General features: G+C 57.5%; 1 protein-coding gene across 3 annotated transcripts in view; it reads right to left on the reverse strand.

The window, feature by feature from the left end:
• The window catches only part of Slc9a3 (solute carrier family 9 member A3), a 54,587-nt gene that overhangs the window by 19,659 nt on the left and 11,409 nt on the right, over positions 1 to 23,519 (reverse strand). For 2 of the 3 annotated variants that reach the window (XM_070042106.1, XM_070042107.1), the window contains exons 2-5: positions 4,835 to 5,137; positions 2,370 to 2,530; positions 1,611 to 1,689; positions 628 to 805 (exon numbers count right to left, since the gene is read on the reverse strand). In XM_070042106.1, coding sequence (XP_069898207.1) covers positions 628 to 805; positions 1,611 to 1,689; positions 2,370 to 2,530; positions 4,835 to 5,137 — 721 coding nt within the window. The remainder of the gene's footprint in view (positions 1 to 627; positions 806 to 1,610; positions 1,690 to 2,369; positions 2,531 to 4,834; positions 5,138 to 23,519) is intronic. The other variant, XM_070042108.1, reaches the window with a different exon arrangement.

The following is a 23,519-nucleotide window of genomic DNA, read 5'->3' on the forward strand; positions in this document are numbered from 1 at the left end:
CCGTGTCTCCAAAGCCCCTGCTATACCCCGTCCCCCCAGTAGCTCGGCAGAGTCCCGTGTCCCCCGGGTCCGTCCTGGGCCGTGTGCACCTGGCTCTTCCTGTGGATTGAGGCCCTGAGCTGGAGCCACCTGGTTGTCTAGCCTCTGGGCACAGTGAAGCTGGCATGTGGAACTACCCAAGGGGCAGCTTGTACCGCACGCCAGAGCCATCACGGCCCAGCCTTTGGCCTTGGGTATGCCCAGGACAGACGTGTGGGGGGGAGGGTTGGCAGGGATTTCTAGAAAGGTCACTCTTGAATCTGACCATAGCCTCCCCCACACCCCTCAGGGCCACGCCAGCAAGGGCAATTCTGCAGAAACACCAACTCCTTATTTAAAAAATGAAATCGCATTCTTTACCCACCTACCCCTAGAATGCATTTCCACCAGAGGGGGGGGAGGCGGCTGGGGGATGTGCCCCTCACAGGGCAGGGTGGGGTCACGCTTCTGGGAACCCTGGGGGTACGCTGCCCACCCCCACACGCATACCTCCTGGCCGCTCTCCAGCCTGCGTTGGCCTCCCTGGGCCTTAGTGCCCTGGGTGCTCAGGAGCCACATCCCCGCCCCCCCCCCCAGCGGGGGACTTACGCCAGGATGGCTGACAAGGACAGCATCTCCGACGTCAGGTAGGACAGGTAGGAGATGACGAAGACGAAGCCAGGCTCGATGATGCGCACGTGCTTGGTGAAGCGCGTCACCAGGGACAGCAGGAAGGCAAAGATAACTCCCACCAGTGTGCCGCCCAGGCTCACCACGAAGAAGGACACTGGGAGGAAGAGGCTGCCTTTGTGGCGGGGTGTGGAGGGCTGGCCAGGCAGGCGGCCTCCGGGGGACACTGGGGGCTGGCCAGGCGGGCAGGCCTCCGGGGGACACCGGGGACCACCACACTCAGGACACAAGGACCAGCTCTCTGCTCTCTAGTCAAGGTCTGGCCTGGACACCAGGCGGAGTGCAGAGAGCGGCAGGGGAGGGAGCCACAGTGCTGCCGGCAAGCACAGGTCCTGATCCGCAGACACTGTCCATCTGCTCTTCCCAGGAGAGGAAGGCGCTGTCCCCATATGCTCCAGAGAGAGGCTCAGAATCCCAAGCCCTCAACCAGTTGTTAGTGAGGGGCAAGCTGGGTAAGGGGGCAGGAAGGTCTTTCCCTGTGTGGGCTCAGGTCCCTGGCAGCAGAGGGATGTGGGGGGCTGCTCTGGAGGAGAGGAGTCACTGGTCCTCTTTCTGCAGGCCTGAGGGAGGGCGGGGCCTTGGGTGGGTGGGGCCTTGGGTGGGTGGGCGGGGCCTGCAGGCCTGGGGTGGGCGGGGCCTGCAGGCCTGGGGTGGGCGGGGCCTGCAGGCCTGGGGTGGGTGGGGCCTGCAGGCCTGGGGTGGGTGGGGCCTGCAGGCCTGGGGTGGGCGGGGCCTGCAGGCCTGGGGTGGGCGGGGCCTGCAGGCCTGGGGTGGGCGGGGCCTGCAGGCCTGGGGTGGGTGGGGCCTGCAGGCCTGGGGTGGGTGGGGCCTGCAGGCCTGGGGTAGGTGGGGTCCCACGTCCCAGCAGAGGGTGGAGCTGGTAGGACTTGCCTGCCACATACCTATGCCTTTCACACAGTCCACACCAGTCACGTTGTCACCGCCCAGAGACACGAAAGACTCGAATACATTGTACAGGACCTGAAGGGGCAGAGATGAGCAACACAGCCCTCTCTGGGCTCAGCTCAGGCAGCCGACGACCCTCATTAGCACATGGTAACCAGGATCAAGAGGAGGAGGAGGAGGCAGCCCACGGGAAGTGCAGGCAGGACATGTTCTGGGCAGATGTTTGGGGCGAGACAGGTGTCCATAAAACGAACCCTCCATATATTGATTTTCATTTGTCAGATGAGCCCAGAATTTTGTTTCTAGCGGTTTCTCTGATGATCCCTGCTCTCTCAGCGGTGCTATTCTTCTCTGAGAATGAGGGGAGGAGGCGCCCACGGGAAGTGGTTGGCCCACATGAGGCTACAGGAATGGGGAAGCCACTGGACCACTGTGGCTTGAGCCACTTGCTGGCTTTCTGACTAGATCTCAGCTGTGTCCCCAGGACGCCCCCCCCCACGGCGCCGTGGGACACGCGTCCATCCCTCGGGCATCCACGTCTAGGCGTCTGCGGCTTCCTCCACATCTGGACACCCACCCCTCCCCCGGCACTCAGGAACGCCTGGACACCCACCCCTCCCCCGGCACTCAGGAACGCCTGGACACCCACCCCTCCCCCGGCACTCAGGAACGCCTGGACACCCACCCCTCCCCCGGCACTCAGGAACGCCTGGACACCCACCCCTCCCCCGGCACTCAGGAACGCCTGGACTCACCACAGTCACCGCGTCATTCAGCAGGGACTCCCCAAAAACGATAATGAACAGGACCTCGTTCACATGCACTTCCTCAAACACAGCCAGCACAGCCACAGGGTCCACAGCAGCAATCAGGCTGCCGAACAGCAGGAAGTCCAGGAGCCCGATTCTCAGCTCACCTGCAGGGCAAGCAGGCCAAGCGGGGGCACAGCTCTGACACAGCCCAGGGTCAGCCCCCGTCCTCAGAGTGGGGGTCCCTGGCCCTCCCTGCCCCCATCATCAATCTCGGCATCTCTCGAGTTTGGGGGAGTCCAGGGGCGGCTGAGCTGCCCGAGCTGTGGCCTGATGACCGGGGCTGCAGACCCCACCCTGGATCTAGAGTCAGAGGCTGGGGCTCTCAGGAAGGAGCGGGGAGCAGGGACTGGGAAGACTGCACTTCCTGGGTTCTAAGTCTCCCAGCTTCCAGTCAGAACCACAGCACCTGAGGTTCGGCCATTTATTTACTCTTGTGGACAGAGGAGCGACCCAGGACCTTGCACAAGCTAGGCGAGTGCTGTCCTACAGGACCCCATTCCTGCTTGGAACCACACGTGGAAGCTCACAGCCCCACCGGCCGTCCTGTGGCACAACTGGCCTCTTGCTCCAGTCCTGACGGAGCTCGGCCCGCAGGCCCGCAGGAAGCACGGGCGCCGGCAGGAGCTGCACTCACCCTTCCATAAGGGTGTGGAACTGAATGGCTAACACTCCAGCGTGTGTCCCTGGTCCCTCTCTACCTCAGGGCTGGGCACTGGTGACTCACATCCTCAATCCTAGCTACTGAGCTGGTTAAGATCTGAGGATGGAGATTCAAAGCCAGACTGGGCAGAAAAGTATGTGAGATTCTTATCTCCAATTCACCAGCAAAAAGTCAGAAGTGGAGGTGTGGTTCAAGTGGTAGAGTGACAGCCTGAGTGAAAAAGCCAAGAGTACAAGGTCCTGAGTTCCAAGTACCAGCACACACACACACACACACACACACACACACGTACACATGTGCACACATACATGCTCATGTATACACATTGCACACATGTACACATGCACACACGTTGCACACATGCAATACACACACATATATACAATATGTCTGCACACGCACACACATCCACCTGTGCACATACACACATACTCGTGCGCACACATACACAGTGTACACACATACATGTGCACATACACATGCAGACACACACAGGAAGACCTGCAGGGGATGGATGAGAGCCTGGGCTAACCCTTCTGAGGTCTGTGAGCTCTTCTAACATTGAGCAGGGGGTCTGCAGAAGCAGATCTGTGACGCGTAGAGCAGAGCAGACTTAGCCTGGAGGCCTGCCCGCCCCGTGACCTCGGCCTGGCCAGCTGAGGCCCGATGGCTACGCGTGGCTGGCAGCTGTGTGGTTATGGAGAATGGCCCTGTCTGTTGCTCCTGGATGGTCCTACACAACTACAGCAGACGAGAAGACCTGGACATCCCAGGTGATAGGAATGTTCTAGAACTGGATGGCCATGTAGTTGACAGGGTGAGCACATTTGCCAAAACTCAGCCATTTGTCCCTGAGACACGTTTTTTTCCTCCTCATCAGCTCCGTCCAATGGCGGCTTCTCCGTGGCCTGGGACACCCAGTGGTAGTCAAGTGAGAAGGAGTGTGTGTGCCCGAGGCCAGGGGCACGGGCCCCGGAGGCCCACTCCCCCGGGGGCCAGGGTCCCGTGACGAGTCGCACATCACCTGTGCTAGTAAGCCACCTCCTCCAGCAGCACACCCCGGAGCACAGGCAGGCCCGCTCACCCTGGGGGCGCCCTGCCCAGCCATGCCAGATGCCATGGGGCCCCGTGGAGACCCTAGCAAGGGCAAGGTCCCCGCCGGACTGACGCGCCCCAGAGTTGCTACTCCCTCTTCCCTGACATGTCTCTTTAGCCTCGAGATTTCAGTTACCCCATGTTTTCCCCAAGCTAGAGAGAATCCCCAGTGACTCTGGACTTGTCCCCAAATATCTGCTGACATTGGCTGGGACCTCACTTTCTCAGTCTCCCTAGTGGACAGAAATCCAGCCACAAGGATAGAGGTGCACCCGGGACTGGCCAGGGCTGAGCAACCACCACAGCAGGAGAAGCCGGTGTCATGGCGTGCAGAAATACACCGCACCAAGCTTCCATGAGCCCAGATGCCACCCAGTGCTTTCTCCCTGGTTGTTCCCCTCCTCCCCGATGAACACGGCAAAAGGAGGAACAGCCACCCGTGCCCACCTGTCCCACCCACCTGCCAGCCCAGGGGGTGGTGTGTGGGGGGCGGAAGAGGATACCACAGACATGCAGTGAGGCCTTGAACCTTCCAAGGTTCAAAGTAAGGGAGCCCACCAGAGACACTGCTCATCACCTGCTGTGCAACCTACACCTCGACTTTGTTATGTGGAGTGCCCGGAACCCACCGAGCAGGAATGCCTGGACTCACCCATCAGGCCGCTGAGAAAGACGCCGTAGAGTGAGAGGCCTGTGGTGGCTGCATTCCACACGGTGCCGATGACAGCGTACAGCAGGATGGTGCCCAGATTGCCAAAGAAGAGCCGGTTGGGCATGAAGTAGCCGGCATCCAGCACGATGGGCGGCAGCAGGTAGAAGAAGAAGACCGTGGGCGTGAGCGTGAAGGAAGCAATGTGGTCGGCCGCCCAGACGATGCCGCCAAGCACCACGCCCAAGACGATGAGCAGAGCGCTTTCGGGGACCACCCTGGTGACCTTGTGGGACAGGTGGAACACTGCAGGGAGGAGAGCGCGTCAGAGGGCCCGGTCCTGGGAGGGATCCCCGGGGATCAGGAGAGGCCCGGCCCGGGCCCTCCCTCTCAAGACTCCACGGAGCGGGGCAGGTCCTCCTCCAGGCCCCAGGAGCTCCCTGCCCACGGCAGGTGGGAGAGAGGTGCGTGGAGGTGGGAGGGGGCCCTGGCGGTGGCGGGTAGGCCCCTTCCGGACCCTGAGCCGCCTTCACCCAAGCCGACGCACACAGGGGGAGCCAAGGCCCTCACTCCCTGTATGTTGATTTAAGATTTTGACCCAGGTTCCATTTCCCCCCTCCCATGCATCCAGCGGCGTCAGACATAACGGTGGACCCTGCAAAGCGGTGACCCTCCAGGTCAGGGGCTGGTGCCACAGGACTGACAGCTGTCAAACTATGCCAGGCGTGTGTGACAAGCGTGTTGTAGAAGGTGACCACCCAGAGCGAGGGAGGCTGCGGTGGAGGGGGGCAGGCAGTCCTGCGCGTGGCTGGCCGGCTCGGTGGAGGGGGCAGGCAGTCCTGTGCGTGGCCGGCTCGGTGGAGGGGGGGCAGGCAGTCCTGCACGTGGCCGGCTCGGTGGAGGGGGGCAGGCAGTCCTGCACGTGGCTGGCCGGCTCGGAGGGGGGGCAGGCAGTCCTGCGCGTGGCTGGCCGGCTCAGTGGAGGGGGGCAGGCAGTCCTGCGCGTGGCCGGCTCGGTGGAGGGGGAGCAGGCAGTCCTGCGCGTGGCCGGCTCGGTGGACGGGGGGCAGGCAGTCCTGCGCGTGGCTGGCCGGCTCGGTGGAGGGGGGACAGGCAGTCCTGCACGTGGCCGGCTCGGTGGACGGGGGGCAGGCAGTCCTGCGCGTGGCCGGCTCGGTGGAGGGCGGCAGGCAGTCCTGCGCGTGGCTGGCCGGCTCGCAGAGGGCCGCGGCCACCAGCGGGAGGCCCATGGGAGGCTTGGCCTGGCTGGACGTTCGTCGCATCCCTTCTCCAGGATGGAAGTGATGTGTTCCCTCTGCTCTGTCCTTGTGACTCCTCATGCCGCCCGAGGCTGCTCTCCCCACGCACGGGTGTTTTGTTCTGGGGGAACTGAGCTAAAGGTCTCCTGGAGAAGAGCTTCCGGGTTCCTGAGTCAGACGGTGAGAAGCCACGCGCTCTGACAGTGCCGGGTCCCAGCCGCCTTCTGCCCAGGACTTTGGTCTTTTCCAACAATCTCTTCTCATGGTAGAGGTCCAGAGAGGGTGCCTCCGTTCAGCTGAGATCAAGGAGACGCTCTGAGCAGCACTTATCTCTAAAATAACAATGACAGAGCCTGCCCTTTGACTCCTGGGCTAGCCCCTGGGGATGCTTGTCTGGAGGTTGGGCCTGTAAGTCTTACTTAGCAACTGGAGCCCGGTGAATAGGGCGGCTTTGGACCAAGTACCTTTGCTTTGAAAACCCTGAAAACCCACAGAGAAGAGTTTGACCTTTTTACTCACTGCAAAGAACACACAGGAGTAGGAGGGGGACAGATTGCTCCGCTGCCCCTCCGTGATGGCCCAATACCCTCGAAGATGTCGACGCACACAGGCAGTATGCACAGGAGCACACCTCTGTTTCTTCTCTCCCTTTTGGGGGGAGGAGCACAAGACTGAGGCTTGAACTCAGGGTCTGGGTGTCCCTGAGCTTTATTACTCAAGGCTAGTGCTCTGCCACCTGAGCGATGGCTCCTTTGCTCATTAATTGAGAGTCCCATAGACTTTATTGCCAGGACTGGCTTCAAACTGAGATCCTCAGATCACAGCCTCCTGAATAGCTAAGATGACAGGTGCAAGCCACCAGCGCCCAGCTCCAGCGTTCGTTCTTACACCGGCCTCCCTGTGTTCCCTAGTGGACACACACGGCCCATACCCACTCACTGCCCAGCATCTCTCAGAGTGGATTCCTGTGTCTGACCATCTTTCTGTCTTTTCTGTGAGCTATTTAGTTTTTTGTTTCATTTTTTGTCACTCTGGGCCTGGGCGCTGTCTCTCAGCTCTTCAGCTCAAGGCGAGCGCTCTACCACTTGAACCACAGCGCCACTTCCGGCTTTTTCTGTGTATGTGGTGCTGAGGAATCAAACCCAGGGCCTCAGGCATGCAAGGCAAGCGCTCTACCACTGAGCCACCTTCCCAGCCCTGTGAGCTGTTTGTTCTGTCTACTGACACCTGTGTGGCCCTCCTCTTATGGCTCCTCACAGGCTGAAGAGCCCGGGTCAGCCGAGTCTTGCAGGAAGACCTGTGTCCTTTGCCCTGTGCCTGCGGTGGGCTGAGCCAGCCTCAGCCATCCCACCTCACTTTGATGAGACTCTACCTAGCAACCCGGTGGTTCTCTCATGCGTGAAGCAGATGCTTCACGGCCTGTGGTCTGGGCTTCTCTGTTCTGGAGCCATAAAGCCCAGCCTCCTTCCCCGGCTACCTGGACCGGGGCTTGGCTGCCGGCACTGGGCATCCCTGGAGGACACTGCGTGTGCTTCTGAGCACAGGGGCAGTGGGGAGGCCTCGGGCGGCCCCTCTGCGGATGCACCTCCATCACACTTGTTTTACTGTCTGGTTCTAGAAGATACTTCTAGAACAGAACACCCTGGTAAGAGGATTCGATTCAAATCACACCAATCAACTTTCCACCTGTGGCTTTCTTCCTCCTCTGTTGCCAGGTGGCTTCCTGAACCTGCACAGTCGGCTCTGTGCATTTCCCTGGGGCTCCCCTAGGTCTGATAGAGGGGTGGGGGGTAGGGGTGGGGGAGAGGTGGGGGTGGTGATGATGGTGGTGATGATGATGATGATGATGGTGGTGATGGAGGTGATGATGGTGGTGTGGAGGTGGGGTGGAGGTGATGGAGGTGGAGGTGATGATGGTAGAGGTGATGATGATGATGGTGGTGATGGAGGTGATGGTGGTGGTGGAGGTGGTGGTGGTGATGGTGGTGATGGAGGTGATGATGGTGGTGATGGTGAAGGTAATGGAGGTGATGATGGTGGAGGTGATGGTGAAGGTGATGGAGGTGATGATGGTTGTGATGACGGTGGAGGTGATGATGGTGGAGGTGATGATGATGATGATGATGGTGGTGGTGATGGAGGTGATGGTGGTGGTGTGGAGGTGGGGTGGAGGTGGTGGTGGTGGTGATGATGGTAGAGGTGATGATGATGATGATGATGATGATGGTGATGGAGGTGGTGGTGATGGTAGAGGTGATAATGATGATGATGGTGTGGAGGTGGAGGTGATGGTGGTGTGGAGGTGGAGGTGGTGGAGGTGATGATGGTAGAGGTGATGATGATGGTGGTGGTGATGGAGTGGTGATGGTGGTGGTGATGGAGGTGATGGTGGTGGTGGAGGTGGTGGTGGTGGTGATGGTGAAGGTAATGGAGGTGATGATGGTGGAGGTGATGGTGAAGGTGATGGAGGTGATGATGGTTGTGATGACGGTGGAGGTGATGATGGTGGAGGTGATGATGATGATGGTGGTGGTGATGGAGGTGGAGGTGATGGTGGTGATGGAGGTGGAGGTGATGGTGGTGTGGAGGTGGAGGTGGTGGAGGTGATGGTAGAGGTGATGATGATGATGGTGGTGATGGTGGTGATGGTGGTGGTGATGGTGGTGGTGATGGTGGTGGTGATGGAGGTGATGGTGGTGGTGGAGGTGGTGGTGGTGGTGATTACAGTAAGGTGATGATGATGATGATGGTGGTGATGGAGTGATGATGGTGGTGGAGGTGGAGGTGATAGAGGTGATGGTGGTGGTGAAGGTGGTGGTGGTGATTACGGTAAGGTGATGATGATGATGATGATGATGATGGTAGTGATGGAGGTGATGATGGTGGTGGTGATGGAGGTGATGGTGGTGGAGGTGGAGGTGATGGAGGTGATGATGATGGTGGAGGTGATGGTGGTAAAGGAGGTGATGATGATGATGATGGTGGTGGTGATGGAGGTGGTGGTGGTGATGGAGGTGATGGTGGTGGAGGTGGAGGTGATGGTGGAGGTGATGGAGGTAATGATGATGGTGGAGGTGATGATGGTGAAGGAGGTGATGATGATGATGATGGTGGTGGTGATGGAGGTGGTGGTGATGATGGTAGAGGTGATGATGATGATGGTGGTGTGGAGGTGATGGTGGTGATGGAGGTGGTGGTGGTGATGGTGGTGATGGAGGTGATGATGGTGGTGGTGATGGAGGTGATGGTGGTGGAGGTGGTGGTGATGGAGGTGATGGTGGTGGTGATGGAGGTGATGGTGGAGGTGATGGAGGTGATGATGATGGTGGAGGTGATGGTGGTGAAGGAGGTGATGATGATGATGATGGTGGTGGTGAAGGAGGTGATGATGATGATGATGGAGGTGGTGGTGGTGATGGTAGAGGTGATGATGATGATGGTGGTGTGGAGGTGATGGTGGTGATGGAGGTGGTGGTGGTGATGGTGGTGATGGAGGTGGTGGTGGTGATGGTGGTGATGGAGTGATCATGGTGGTGGAGGTGGAGTTCCCCGTGGTACCGCAGCATGGGGGCCCCACCGAGTCATCTCAGCCTTCCTCCCTGCGCTCTCTCCGGGCCACCGTCTTTCTCTCCTTGACTCTGTGGTGACTCTCCTGAGCCTCTTGCCTGCTCTCTGGTATTTCCCTGTGGTTTCTGGGTGTTTCTCCGGTCCAGTGCTGCAGGAGTGTTGGTTCTCTTCTACTTTTAGCTCTGAAAATTCCCTTTGTACTTTCCAGGTTGCTGAGTTTGGGATTGGAGCTGGGCCTTGTGGAAGGGAGCTCTGATTTGGGGCATCTCTGCACGCTGCTCCTCTTCCTCCAGGCTGGGCCCATTTCCTGGTCTCATGGCGTCTCTGCTGAGTTCCTGCCCCTCACACACATCTGTGTCCAGCCGTTGTCTCTTGCTGACCGCAGCCATCTTCTGGGGTCGATGTCACTCTCCACGCATTCATTCTCCAGGGCTGCGGAGGCCGGGGAGGCCTGGCCTGGGCCTCCGCTCGGCTCATCCTCAGCTCGCGGCCGACGTCCGGTGACCAGGGAGTCTGGACACCAGCTCCTGCGCTCCGGCTCTGCACCCAGGACCACCTCTTAAGTAGTCTGCATTGTAATTACTACTTAAACCAGAGCCTCAGTTGACTGTAAGTGGCAATTTGCTCGTGGCTCAGCAATGGTGGGCATGTTAGGAGCCGCGGGACCCACCACAGCGTGGTGCCCGGCGTCTCCATAGCAGGCTCCACAGCGTGATGTGGGCCTCTGCATGCAGCCAGTCCCGACACACTCTCTAGGTTTGGCGGCCCTGAGCCTGGGCCAGGCCGACCTCCCGAGGGGCTGGGTCTTGGAACTGCCCCCGTGGCTGGCCATCTCAGTGTGGTGATGATGCAGGACTCAGGCCTTTCCTTCCTGTGCTCAGACCATGAGGTGAGCAACTTGGCACCACCGCATTCTCTGTGATGTGCTGTGCTACCACAGGCCCAGAAAGCAACTGGGCCAACCAACACGGGGGTACTTCCAAAACAAACCTTTCCTGACAGTTACAACCTCGGGTGTTTGCTGTGGTGACAGAGTGCTGACTGACACAGTAAAGGCTGACTGAGAACCAAGCGCTACACAAGGCTCGCCCCTGTCTTATTTCCGTCCTGAGCAAGGGAGGTGCCACAGTCAGCCAGTGCCGGGGGCTGGCCGAGCCCGGGCTCCCCAAAGCCAGACCTAAGATGACTTTTGCAGGGGTCTGTGGGAGACACGGCGAACAGCAGCAGCCATGAGCAGAGCTGGCCACTGAACTTCCGCGTGGCCATGTGCTCTCCAAAGCGGGGACACCAGAGAGGACTAGCGAGCACAAGTAACTGATTGTCGAAGCCCAGAGGGTCACAGCCAATTAAGCACACAATGACACAGTCATCTGATGGGACAAGAGGCAGCAAACACTTTAGTTCCAATTACAAACCCTCTGACTGAAGCAGAAGTTCGCAGGCACTGCGGCCAGGCACCAGGAAGACCTTTGTGCTGGCTGCCCAGGCCCCCGGCTTCCCCCTCCCCCGCTGCCCGAGAAATGCAGCCAGGACAGCGCCGGTGGAGCTGCAGTCCCACACTGCCAAGGAGCTTTCAAGGTGACCGGCACACTTAGCTATTTCTTGCAAACACAGCAGCACAGTAAATCCTTTGGTTTTACTTTAACAGGCACAAAGCCTCAGAGACTTAAAATCTGCCTAACAGAACAACTGGACCGAGCAGTGAAAATCTGCCCAGAGGGAAGGAAGGGCCACGCTTGCTGGGATGGGGCCAGGCTCCGATGTGAGCCATTTTACACGTGTGTAAGAACAACCGCACACCGAGAACACAGATGCAGGCACATTCACCCCCCTCCCCGACACACACACGGACCCTCGAGAAGAAGGCATAGATTTCGAACCCCTTTGCCCGTGAGTCCACCCCACACCCCAGCCTACACCAGAGGCCCCCCCTCCCCTGACCTCAATATCCTGTGCACAGTGGGAGAGTGGCAGGAAGTGTGTCGGGCGCGGATCCAGGGCAAGAGACAAAGGTATTTATAGCCTGCGTCGCTGGCATTACCTAACTGGCCCCATGCCGCCGGCACCCTGGTGATGAGCTGGAGGCTCACGCTCACGCAGACGGAGCTGGCATCTCAGTAACCGCCCAGCACCCTTGTCTGAGCTCGGCCTGGCGTCTGAGCTCGGCCGAGGAGGATGGGAGAAGAGAATAAAACAATTTCAACACTGTCGATGTACAAAACACAAGGTTCACGCTCAACAGTGAAAACCCTGGTGTTTCTCTGGAGCAGAAGCAGCTCCTTCCACTCCAAGGCAGTGTGCAAATGAAGGAAAGGCTGAGGGAGGTTCGGCCTGTGGTCAGTGCAGCCTAGCCTCTTTGGGATGCCACAGCTTTAGTACAGACAGACAGACGACAGACAGCAGAGCCCTCGCAGCCTTTGTCACTAGCAGTGGCCTTGGGTCTGAACTGAGAGCTGGCAGCAGCCAGAGACACACCTGCAGCCCACGACTGCATGGTGCCCCTGACCATGCAGACCACAGACGCTGCCGTGTTGACCTCCTTCCCGTCTTCATTGCCGGGCTCTCTGTCTCCCGTCCTCTCTCTGGGACTTCCCGTGGGAATTGGCTCAGGTGCTTGGATGCAGCTCCCGAGGCCCTACCTCTGCCCAGCGTGTCCTGCAGGAAGGAGAGCTCGGCTGGCAGCACCGAGCCCCTGCACTGCCACTACCGACGGCTTCCACGGCCTAGACTTGAAACGGGTACAAGGAAAGGCAGGGCCGTGGAGCCTGGTGTGCAGAGTCAGCCACAAGCTCTGGTGCAGCACACGCAGCGCGCACGCAGCCCCAGGCCAGAGCTGCGCGAGCAGCACACGCAGCAGGCATGCAGTGGGCATGCAGCGGGCATGCAGTGGGCACGCAGCAGGCATGCAGTGGGCATGCAGCAGGCATGCAGTGGGCACGCAGCAGGCATGCAGTGGGCACGCAGCGGGCATGCAGCGGGCATGCAGTGGGCACGCAGCGGGCATGCAGCGGGCACGTAGCGGGCATGCAGCGGGCATGCAGCAGGCACGCAGCGGGCATGCAGCGGGCATGCAGCGGGCACGTAGCGGGCATGCAGCGGGCATGCAGCGGGCACGCAGCGGGCATGCAGCAGGCATGCAGCGGGCATGCAGCAGGCACGCAACGGGCATGCAGCGGGCATGCAGCAGGCATGCAGTGGGCACACAGCGGGCATGCAGTGGGCACGCAGCAGGCATGCAGTGGGCACGCAGCGGGCATGCAGTGGGCACGCAGCGGGCACGCAGTGGGCACGCAGCGGGCACGCAGTGGGCATGCAGCGGGCATGCAGTGGGCACGCAGTGGGCATGCAGTGGGCACGCAGTGGGCATGCAGTGGGCATGCAGTGGGCACGCAGTGGGCATGCAGCAGGCATGCAGCAGGCATGCAGTGGGCACGCAGTGGGCATGCAGCGGGCATGCAGTGGGCACGCAGTGGGCACGCAGTGGGCATGCAGTGGGCATGCAGCGGGCATGCAGTGGGCACGCAGTGGGCATGCAGCAGGCATGCAGCGGGCACGCAGTGGGCATGCAGTGGGCATGCAGTGGGCATGCAGTGGGCATGCAGCAGGCATGCAGTGGGCACGCAGTGGGCACGCAGCAGGCATGCAGTGGGCACGCAATGGGCATGCAGTGGGCACGCAGCGGGCATGCAGTGGGCACGCAGCAGGCATGCAGTGGGCACGCAGCAGGCATGCAGTGGGCATGCAGTGGGCACGCAGCGGGCATGCAGCGGGCACGCAGCAGGCATGCAGTGGGCATGCAGTGGGCACGCAGCGGGCATGCAGCGGGCATGCAGCAGGCATGCAGTGGGCATGCAGTGGGCATGCAGCAGGCATGCAGCGGGCACGCAATGGGCATGCAGTGGGCACGCAGCGGGCATGCAGTGGGCACGCAGCAGGCATGCAGTGGGCACGCAGCGGGCATGCAGCGGGCACGCAATGGGCATGCAGTGGGCATGCAGTGGGCACGCAGTGGGCACGCAGTGGGCATGCAGCAGGCATGCAGTGGGCACGCAGTGGGCATGCAGCGGGCACGCAGCGGGCACGCAGCAGGCATGCAGTGGGCACGCAGCGGGCATGCAGCGGGCATGCAGTGGGCATGCAGTGGGCACGCAGTGGGCATGCAGCGGGCACGCAGTGGGCATGCAGCGGGCACGCAGTGGGCACGCAGCGGGCATGCAGTGGGCATGCAGTGGGCACGCAGCGGGCACGCAGTGGGCACGCAGCAGGCATGCAGCAGGCCCCGGGCTTTAGACCACGAGTGGACAGGGCGCACGACCGCGGTTATGAAGAGCACGGAAGCAGGGTGCATGCCCTGCCATGCTCACAGCAGCCAGGTGGCAACACCGCGGTGACCCTCCTTACTCCCAGCCTCTCCCAGGCCTCGACCTCTCAGCCTTCTTCAGGGCCACTCACGGCTGAAATGAACCGTTTATGAAGGACGGTGGGTGTGCAGGTCTGCTTTCTTCTTACCTCACAGTTGGGTGCAATTTAAATAAAACGTGTGCGGAGGACTTGTGTAACCACACCTGCGTGGTGTGATCTGTGGTGTCCCAGTTCCCCAACAAGTAACAGCTATGAATTCTGAAAAAATATGTCAGCCAACTCCCAGCCGCATGCAGAAACCAGAGATGCATCTAACACAACGAAGCAGCGCGGTGACCCTCCCTCCCCGGGGGTCCACCCGAGTCTGTGCATAGAAGCCACACCCAGAAACTTCCGGTTCACCCGCCGGAAAACCAGAGGATGGGGACCCAGGTGATTGCAGCTGCTGAGAATGAGGGGTGAATCCCAGAAAGGAAAGGGCCAGAAAGAGGCGTCTGTGGCCAGATTCCTGGTGTGAACTCCACGCCTCCACTGGGGAGTCACAAAGGTCCTGTGCCACCAACGGAGCCAAGGAACGGGGTTTCAGCCAGCACCACGTGGAGGGTGGATCACGTTGGGGCCTCAGTTCAGTCCTTCAGCTGCCTGGGAAAACCACCGCCACCAGAGCACCAGTCCTTCCCTGAGGAGCAGGACAGAATGGACTCTCCACAGTATACAAGTCACAACATGGTGGACACAATCCAGAACGGGCAGATGTACAAAGAGGCAGAGAAGTGGGACCAACCCACTAGCAGATAAGGACTTACCAACAGCTATTTTAATTATGTTCATAGAAATATGAAAAATATACTTCTCATTAAAAATAGTCAACCTTAGTAGTGATATAGGATAGAAGCTGACAATCCTCAATAAACAGGTAGTGGTAACACCACAGATCTGTGAGCTATATAGCCCATCCATAACTACCCAGAACACAGCCATATTGTATGTGAATAAATGTGCAGAATTATGGGGGTATGTTCCAGAATTTTTACATAAGCAGGTGGCCATTGATCATAATTGCTAAAATACAATTTATCAGAAAAAGTCAAATTTAAATTCTAGAGTTTAAGCCAGGCGCTGGTGGCTCACGCCTGTAATCCTAGCTACTCAGGAGGCTGAGATCTGAGGATCGAGGTTCAAAGCCAGCCCGGGCAGGAGAGACCGTGAGACTCCTATCTCCAATAAACCACCAGAAAACCGGAAGTAGTGCTGTAGCTCAAGTGGTAGAGCGCTCGCCTTGAGCTGAAGAGCTGAGGGACAGCACCCAGGCCCAGAGTTCAAGCCCCATGACCGACAAAAAAAAAAAAAAAAAAAAAAATTCTAGAGTTTAAGAATGCCATATCTAAAATAAAAATTCAGTGGGTAGGTTAACCGCATAGAACTGGCAGAAGGACTCATGAACTGGGGCCAATCTGAAGAACAAAAAGGAAAACAGATTTTAAAAACCAAGCCTTTTGTCTGTGGAACAATATCCAAAGGCCTAATGTATGTGGATAGGAGCTATAGAGGGAACAGGAGCAAGGGATAGGAATATTTTGAAAAAATAGTGGCTTAAGGTAGCAGAAGACACAAATATATAGATCTGAGACACTCCTCAAACTCCAAGTGAGCTCAGTACAAAGAAACCACACCCTGTAGGACGTTAGAGTTAATGATGGAGGGTAAAAGTGGGAAAACCACGAACTGTTAAGTGATAATGACCGGTCTTTCTGTTCTGCTAAAGGAAAGGAAAAGGAATACAGGTGTGTTGGGATCCTTGACAGTTGTGTCTTCTTGTGAGCTGGGGATCCTGAGCTGAAATCCTTAGCTGGAGATCCTGAGCTGGGGATTTTGAGCTGGCAATCCTGAGCTGGAGATCCTGAGCTGGCAATCCTGAGCTGGAGATCCTGAACTGGCAATCCTGAGCTGGAGATCCTGAGCTACAGATCCTGAGATTGGGATCCTGAGCTGGAGATCCTGAGCTGAGGATCCTGGGCTGGGGATCCTGAGCTGGGGATCCTGAGCTGGAGATCCTGAGCTGGCGATCCTGAGCTGGAGCTCCGGAACTGGAGATCCTGAGATTGTGATCTTGAGCTGGAGATCCTGAGCTGGGGATCCTGAGCTGGGGATCCTGAGTTGAGGAACCTGAGCTGGAAATCCTGAGCTGGCGATCCTGAGCTGGGGATCCTGAGCTGGAGATCCTGAACTGCAGACGCTGAGATTGGGATCCTGATCTGGGCGTCCTGAGCTGGGGATCCTGAGCTGGAATCCTGAGCTGAGGATCCTAAGCTGGAGATCCTTAGATTGGGATCCTGAGCTAGAGATCCTGAGCTGGTGATCCTGAGCTGGCAATCCTGAGATTGTGATCCTAAGCTGGAGATCCTGAGCTGGCAATCCTGAGTTGGGGATCCTGAGCTGGAGATCCTGAGATTGGGATCCTGAGCTGGAGATCCTGAGCTGTGGATTCTGAGCTGAGGATTCTGGGCTGGAATCCTGAGCTGGGGATCCTGAGCTGGGGATCCTGAGCTGGAGATCCTGAGCTGGAGATCCTGAGCTGGGGATCCTGAGATTAGGATCCTGAGATCAGGATCCTGAGCTGGAGATCCTGAGATCAGGATCCTGAGCTGGAGATCCTGAGATCAGGATCCTGAGCTGGAGATCCTGAGCTGGCGATCCTGAGCTGGGGATCCTGAACTGAGGGTCTTGCTGGAGATCCTGAGATTGGGATCCTGAGCTAGGGATCCTGAGATTGGGATGCTGAGCTGGAATCCTGAGCTGGAGATCCTGAGCTGGGGATGCTGAGGTGGAGATCCTGAGCAGGAGAACCTGAGCTGGGGATCCTGAGCTGGGGATCCTGAGTTGGAGATCCTGAGATTAGGATCCTAAGCTGGCGATCCTGAGCTGTGGATCCTGAGCTGGGGATCCTGACATTGTGATCCTGATCTGGGGATCCTAAGCTGGAGATCCTGAGATTGGGATCTTGAGCTTGGGATCCTGAGATTGAGATCCTGAGCTGGGGATCCTGAGCTGGGGATCCTGGGCTGGAGATCTTGAGCTTGGGATCCTAAGCTGGATATCTTGAACTGGGGATCCTAAGCTGGCGATCCTGAGATTGGGATTCTGAGATTGGGATCCTGAGCTGGACATCCTGAGCTGGACATCCTGAGCTGGACATCCTGAGCTGAATCCTGAGCTGGGGATCCTGAGATTGGGATCCTGAGCTGGGGATCCTGAGCTGGAGATCCTGAGCTGGGGATCTTGAGCTGGAGATCCTGAGCTGAATCCTGAGCTGGGGATCCTGAGATTGGGATCCTGAGCTGGGGATCCTGAGCTGGAGACTGCCAGCCGTGGAGGCTAGAGGTTCTGACAGCCCACTGATTGTTTTCACAGGCCCCTCCACCTTCCACTATCTTAGTCCACCTTTTACCCTGATAAAATCATGAAGATTTTGAATCGAATATTTTTGCTAATTATATTTTAAAGAATCACAAACTCCTACTACTCCCTACTTTTCCTTTGGTTTATCAACAACTATGTCAGGTGCGCTGCTGAAGCTGCTATGAGCTGGACAAAGTCCCATGTACTGGGACAGTCCTACAGAGGTGCCAAAGCTGCATTTGAGCAGGACAAAGTCCCATGTACTGGGACGGGCCACAGAGGTGGGCCTCTAGCATGGGTACCTGCTGTTCCGAGGGCATCCAGGCGGCCATGATGCTGTGAAAAGATTTCCAATACTGTCCCAATATGGTCCACTGGGGGACCTGAGGCTGTGTGGGCAATTAACAGGCTGAGCACTGACATCTCAGCTCCACCTGGCATACAGGTGCTATCCAAGGGCAGAGACAGCACCCAGGAAATACATCACCCTTCCCTGCTTTCCTCTCCTTCAAAACATGAGACAAGGGCACCTAGACAGACTGAAAGAAGACACGAGAGGGTGGATGTGTGGAGTCTGGAATGGACTGAGCTTTGGCTCATGAAGGGTGTCCCCACAGGGGACAGTGCCCCATCTTTGTGAGGGTGCCACTGGGACTTGGCATCAGCAGAGAAGGTGCTGGTCTCCCGTGCGCTTCATGTATACTGGCCAGAGCGCCTGGTGTCCTCCAGGTCTTCCAGAGGACACTGAAGGGAGCTGGTGGCTTAGGTAGGGTAGTGCTGTGCACAAGTTCCAGATGCCTGAGGCCAGGCCTCCCCCTGCTGAATCCTTAGTAAGGACCAGCTTCCTTGCTTAAAGTGTAGGGGCTGGTACACTGAATCCTGACCAAAACGACGGCAGCAATGGGAGGGAGGGAACAAGTGGGACAGAGGGAACAGCTGATGCTATGCAAAACAAAAGAAATGTACATATCACCAATGTGGAAGAAATAACTATATCACAAAGCTCACAGAACTCATAAATGCTATAGACCACGACAGACAATTTGCCCCATGAAAGTGAGAATGTGTTTGTGACTTTATCTAAGCATCACTATCCCACAATACTGTGAAACCTGGGAAATTATGTAACCACATAATCACAACAAAAAATTTGAAAAAAATAAAATAAATAAATATAAGCCAGGCACCAGTGGCTCACACCTGTCATCCTGGCTACTCAGGAGGCTGAAATCTGAGGATCACGGTCAAAGCCAGCCCTGGGAAGAAAGTCCATGAAACTCTTATCTTCAATGAACCACTAGAAAACCGGAAGTGGAGCTATAGCTCAAGTGGTAGAGCGCTAGCCTTGAGCTGAAGAGCTGAGGGACAGCACCAAGGCCCAGAGTTAAAGCCCCACAACTGACCAAAAAAAAAAGTGTAGGGTCTGAAAAGACAGTGAAAGCTGGACCCCCGCTCCCAGCCAGCAGTGGGAGTCAGTGGGAGTCAGAGCCCAGCTCCAAGAAGTGTGAGTCAGTGGGAGTCAGAGCCCAGCTCCCAGCCAGCAGTGGGAGTCAGTGAGAGTCAGAGCCCAGCTCCCAGCCAGCAGTGGGAGTCAGTGAGAGTCAGAGCCCAGCTCCCAGCCAGCAGTGTGAGTCGGTGAGAGTCAGAGCCCAGCTCCCAGCCAGCAGTGTGAGTCAGTGAGAGTCAGAGCCCAGCTCCAAGAAGTGTGAGTCAGTGATTGTCAGAGCCCAGCTCCCAGCCAGCAGTGTGAGTCAGTGAGAGTCAGAGCCCAGCTCCCAGCCAGCAGTGTGAGTCGGTGAGAGTCAGAGCCCAGCTCCCAGCCAGCAGTGTGAGTCAGTGAGAGTCAGAGCCCAGCTCCAAGAAGTGTGAGTCAGTGATTGTCAGAGCCCAGCTCCCAGCCAGCAGTGTGAGTCAGTGAGAGTCAGAGCCCAGCTCCCAGCCAGCAGTGTGAGTCAGTGAGAGTCAGAGCCCAGCTCCCAGCAGTGTGAGTCGGTGAGAGTCAGAGCCCAGCTCCCAGCCAGCAGTGTGAGTCAGTGAGAGTCAGAGCCCAGCTCCAAGAAGTGTGAGTCAGTGATTGTCAGAGCCCAGCTCCCAGCCAGCAGTGTGAGTCAGTGTGAGTCAGAGCCCAGCTCCCAGCCAGCAGTGGGAGTCAGAGCCCAGCTCCCAGCCAGCAGTGGGAGTCAGTGAGAGTCAGAGCCCAGCTCCCAGCCAGCAGTGTGAGTCAGTGGGAGTCAGAGCCCAGCTCCCAGCCAGCAGTGTGAGTCAGTGGGAGTCAGAGCCCAGCTCCCAGCCAGCAGTGTGAGTCAGTGAGAGTCAGAGCCCAGCTCCCAGCCAGCAGTGTGAGTCGGTGAGAGTCAGAGCCCAGCTCCCAGCCAGCAGTGTGAGTCAGTGAGAGTCAGAGCCCAGCTCCCAGCAGTGTGAGTCAGTGAGAGTCAGAGCCCAGCTCCCAGCCAGCAGTGTGAGTCGGTGAGAGTCAGAGCCCAGCTCCCAGCAATGTGGGTCAGTGACACTTCCCTCGTGTCCTTCTAGAATCACAGGGTCTAGGGAGGCGCCTGCCCCCGTCTTACTTCCTCTCCCGACTCCTCCGTACCTCACGACCTACAGGTCATCGGCTCCCCAAGAGTAGGACTTATTTGTGGGGTGGTTCTTGGGAGCCTCTGATGGAGGAGGGTGTCCGATGCTTCCCCAGTGGATGAGCAGAGAGGCTGAGCCCAGGCCGGGCAGCTGAAGCAGGAGACCATGCGAAGGGATTCCCCCCACTCTGCTTGGTGCCAGGGATGGGTGGTGGCACCACAGACATGGTACAGCTGGGAAGCATCCTGAGGAGAGGCAGGGGGCGGGGCACCAGGGTCGACGCAATGGGCTCCAAACCAACATGACATACAAAGAGCCAGGGAGCCAGGCTCACACGTGCAGTCTCCTCTGCCAACACTCAGGGAATCGCGTGAAACCAACACAGGCCGGCGGGTCAGGAGAGCCCCCCTGCCCTGCCAGGTGAAGGCGCTCAAAGCCTCAGGAACTTGGTGAGCGGATGCTCGTCAGGGAAGCAGGCGCGGGTCTCCCTGGCCGCCTTACCTTCTTGTGAAAAATGCTGGCAAGGCCATGCTCTGAGGACTTTTTGGTGCAGACAAACTCTGTGGAAGCACCCAGGGCCACAGCTACCTTCCCCAGGGAACAGCCGGCCCCTCCTTAAAGCCAGAACTTTGTCACCAACCAGCTTGCTGGGCACAGAGCGAAAAGTAATCCGAACTATTGATCTTTGGTGTTCATGTAGCAGGGAAGAGGACAAGGGGCACTGCAGGTAGATTCATAAAGGCTCCTCCTTGGGGGCCAATGCCTAGAGACATTGGACCAAGATAGGCGAAAGCATGGCTGGGTCAAGGGTAGCCTCCCAGCCAGTCGGAAGGATCAGAGCCTGGGGCCCCCAGAACCCCCCTGCTCCTACCTCCCGTGGGACCTGGGCAGGGCACAGAGTCCATGGCCCCTGCACACCTGAGAGCCCTCTGTCCTGGGACTCGTCTGTCCACTTCCCAGAAGGCAGCTTTATCTGTTGGACTTGGTTTCTTCATTGTAAGACGATAATCTAGGCTTTCCTGAGCTTTTGTGGAACTGAAAATCAGATCACTGCCACACAGGTGCAATGGCTTTGTTCTCTAACTCCAAGGAGACAAAAGTACAGAGGGTTTGTTTATTGTCTTTCTTTCGGGATTTTGGTCTGGGCCTAAAGGAAGGAGGGAGCCAAAGCCCTGGCGTCCTTGCCTGTGATGCACGGACCTGTTCCTAGATTCCCACGTGCCCTTGTGCGCGCAACGCCCTGGCAGGCAAGATTTGAGATGGCGGGGATCGCCCTCTTGGAACAAAGGCAGGAGACCTCGGGGAAAGGTGCAGAGGCCAGGGTTAACATCACACACCTGTTCTGGTGGAACTCAGGAGGTAGAAGTAGAAGATCAAAAGGTTTAGGGCAGCCTAAGATCTTGTCTCAAAAAAGAAACATAGGAAAGTTCACAACAGCAGAGTAAGTGTTTAAAAGCCAGCAGACATGCTGCAAGATGCAGGTAAAACTTGTAAGAAAGGTAGTCCAGGAAAAGCCCCAGGGGGGCGAGGAGCAGTCAGGGGCGACGCAGGTAAAGCTGCTCGGACCTTCTAAACGGCTCCAGTGGCCTCCAAAGAGACCTACCCTCAAGCACTGAGGTCCTGCCGGGATCTCCCGGGAGGCAGGGAGAGAAGCGGAGACAGGGTAAGAACAGCGAGAGGCAGCCCACTGCTGCCCGAGCTGTCCGCCGTCATTCTTTGCTGTCTAAAAAAACCGCATCAATGAGGAGGGTGTAAACTCTGCTCCTGGAGGGCACTGACTCCACCCTCCTCTCGGCAAAGTCTCCGCCCAGTACCTGCGTTACCTGGGCAACTGGCACACCTGGAAGAGGTCACATCTGCATCTGCTGAGGTCACATCTGGACTCTATGTGGCCACACCTCCCCCTCGCCCCCCAGATAAGGCCCAGCCCAGGGCCGGACGCCCCCTTTCCCAGGTCTCTCAGCCTCCTCGTGGAGTGCCAACCGGGCCTGGTGCCAGCCAGAACGATGAATAAACCTACCCCTTACCTGAGTACCAGTGCGTGGTGCTGTTCTTACTCAGCTACCTCTCTTTAAAACCTGACGGAAGGCTTCCCGGAAAGAGGCTGGAGCTGAGCTCAGATGGCGGAAGGGGCTCTCCCTTCCAGCCCGCCCAGGTGTGAGGAGTTCAGAGCCTCCACGGCTGCTGCTCCCCACATTGCTGCAGCCCTTTCCCGAAACCTCGGGAGGAACTGCCTGAGGAGAGGCTGCAGACCGAAGCTGGGTTCACCAGGGTCAGGGGTAAGGTTGTCAGGAGACCGGAAGAGAACCCCAGAGCTCACGTACACTGCAGAACGCAGACTGCAGAGCTGGGCAGGACTACCTGACACACACACAGAAAATGATGTCAGTAGCACAACACAAAAGCTGTATCGAACACGGAGAAGCCACAGCGTGCTGTCCCAGGGCTGTGAAGAGAGTTTGTTCAATCTTAATGAATATAGTCCTAGAATATAGAAAACACAGGGCCCCTGAGCTCATTTACCTGGTCACCTTGGGCGGGGGGGGGGGGGGCAGGGAGGGACAACTAAAAGTAAAACACAAAATTATAAAGTATCTTGGGTTTAGAGATGAACTTTTATAATACCAAAAGCATGACTCAAAAATCTGCTAAGTTGGACTTCATTTATATTAAAGAGCTCTGAGGCCCGGCTTGAGGTCCAGCCCACATAGGTCTTGTGTTTGGCTCTCGCTTCAGTCTCCCAAGTGCAGGGCTTCCACACCTGGCTAAAGTTCTTAAAAATGTCCTGAAAAAGAAGCTATTAAGATAATGAAACAGCAACACGCACTGGGGAGAGAATCACCACAAAGCACACTGGTGATAAACAGTAACACCGGACTACACTAAGAACTCTTAAAATGCAACAACAAAACAAATGACTGAAAGATGAGCCTGGATGGGAACATGCACCTCGCCCGGGACACACAGATGACCCAAGGATGGAAAGGCCCTGTCTTCACGTCATCGGGAGGCCACCACACCCCGCGAGGGTGGCTGACTCCGAGGGAGCCCCAGGGGACATCCCCTAATCAACTCATTGGTAAGCTGAAAATGAGTGTCCACACAAAATGGGCACACAGATATTTATTCAAAACTGCCAATATTGCAAATGACCAAGATGTCCCTTAACACATGAATGGATAAACTAGGGCTCATCCAGACAATGTCATGTTACTAAGTACTAACAGGAAGTGAGCTATCAAGCCATGCAGACAGAGAAACCACAAACTCCTGGACCACATGAAGGAAGACTGTGTAAGCCGGGTGTGGTGGCTCACACCTGTAATACAGCCTAGCTACTCAGGAGGCTGAGTCCTGAGAATCGAGGTTTGAAGCCAGTCCTGGCAGGCAAGTCCATAAGACTCTTATCTCCAATTGGCCACCACCCTGCACAAAAAAGCCAGAAGTGGAGCTGAGATCGAAGGGGTAGAGTGCTAGCCTGGCCCACAAATGCTCAGGGACAACACTCAGGCCTTGAGTTCAAGCCC

This window comes from Dipodomys merriami, unplaced genomic scaffold (genome assembly GCF_024711535.1).
Source record: "Dipodomys merriami isolate MVZ:Mamm:240054 unplaced genomic scaffold, mDipMer1.0.p SCAF_32, whole genome shotgun sequence".
NCBI lineage: Eukaryota > Metazoa > Chordata > Mammalia > Rodentia > Heteromyidae > Dipodomys > Dipodomys merriami.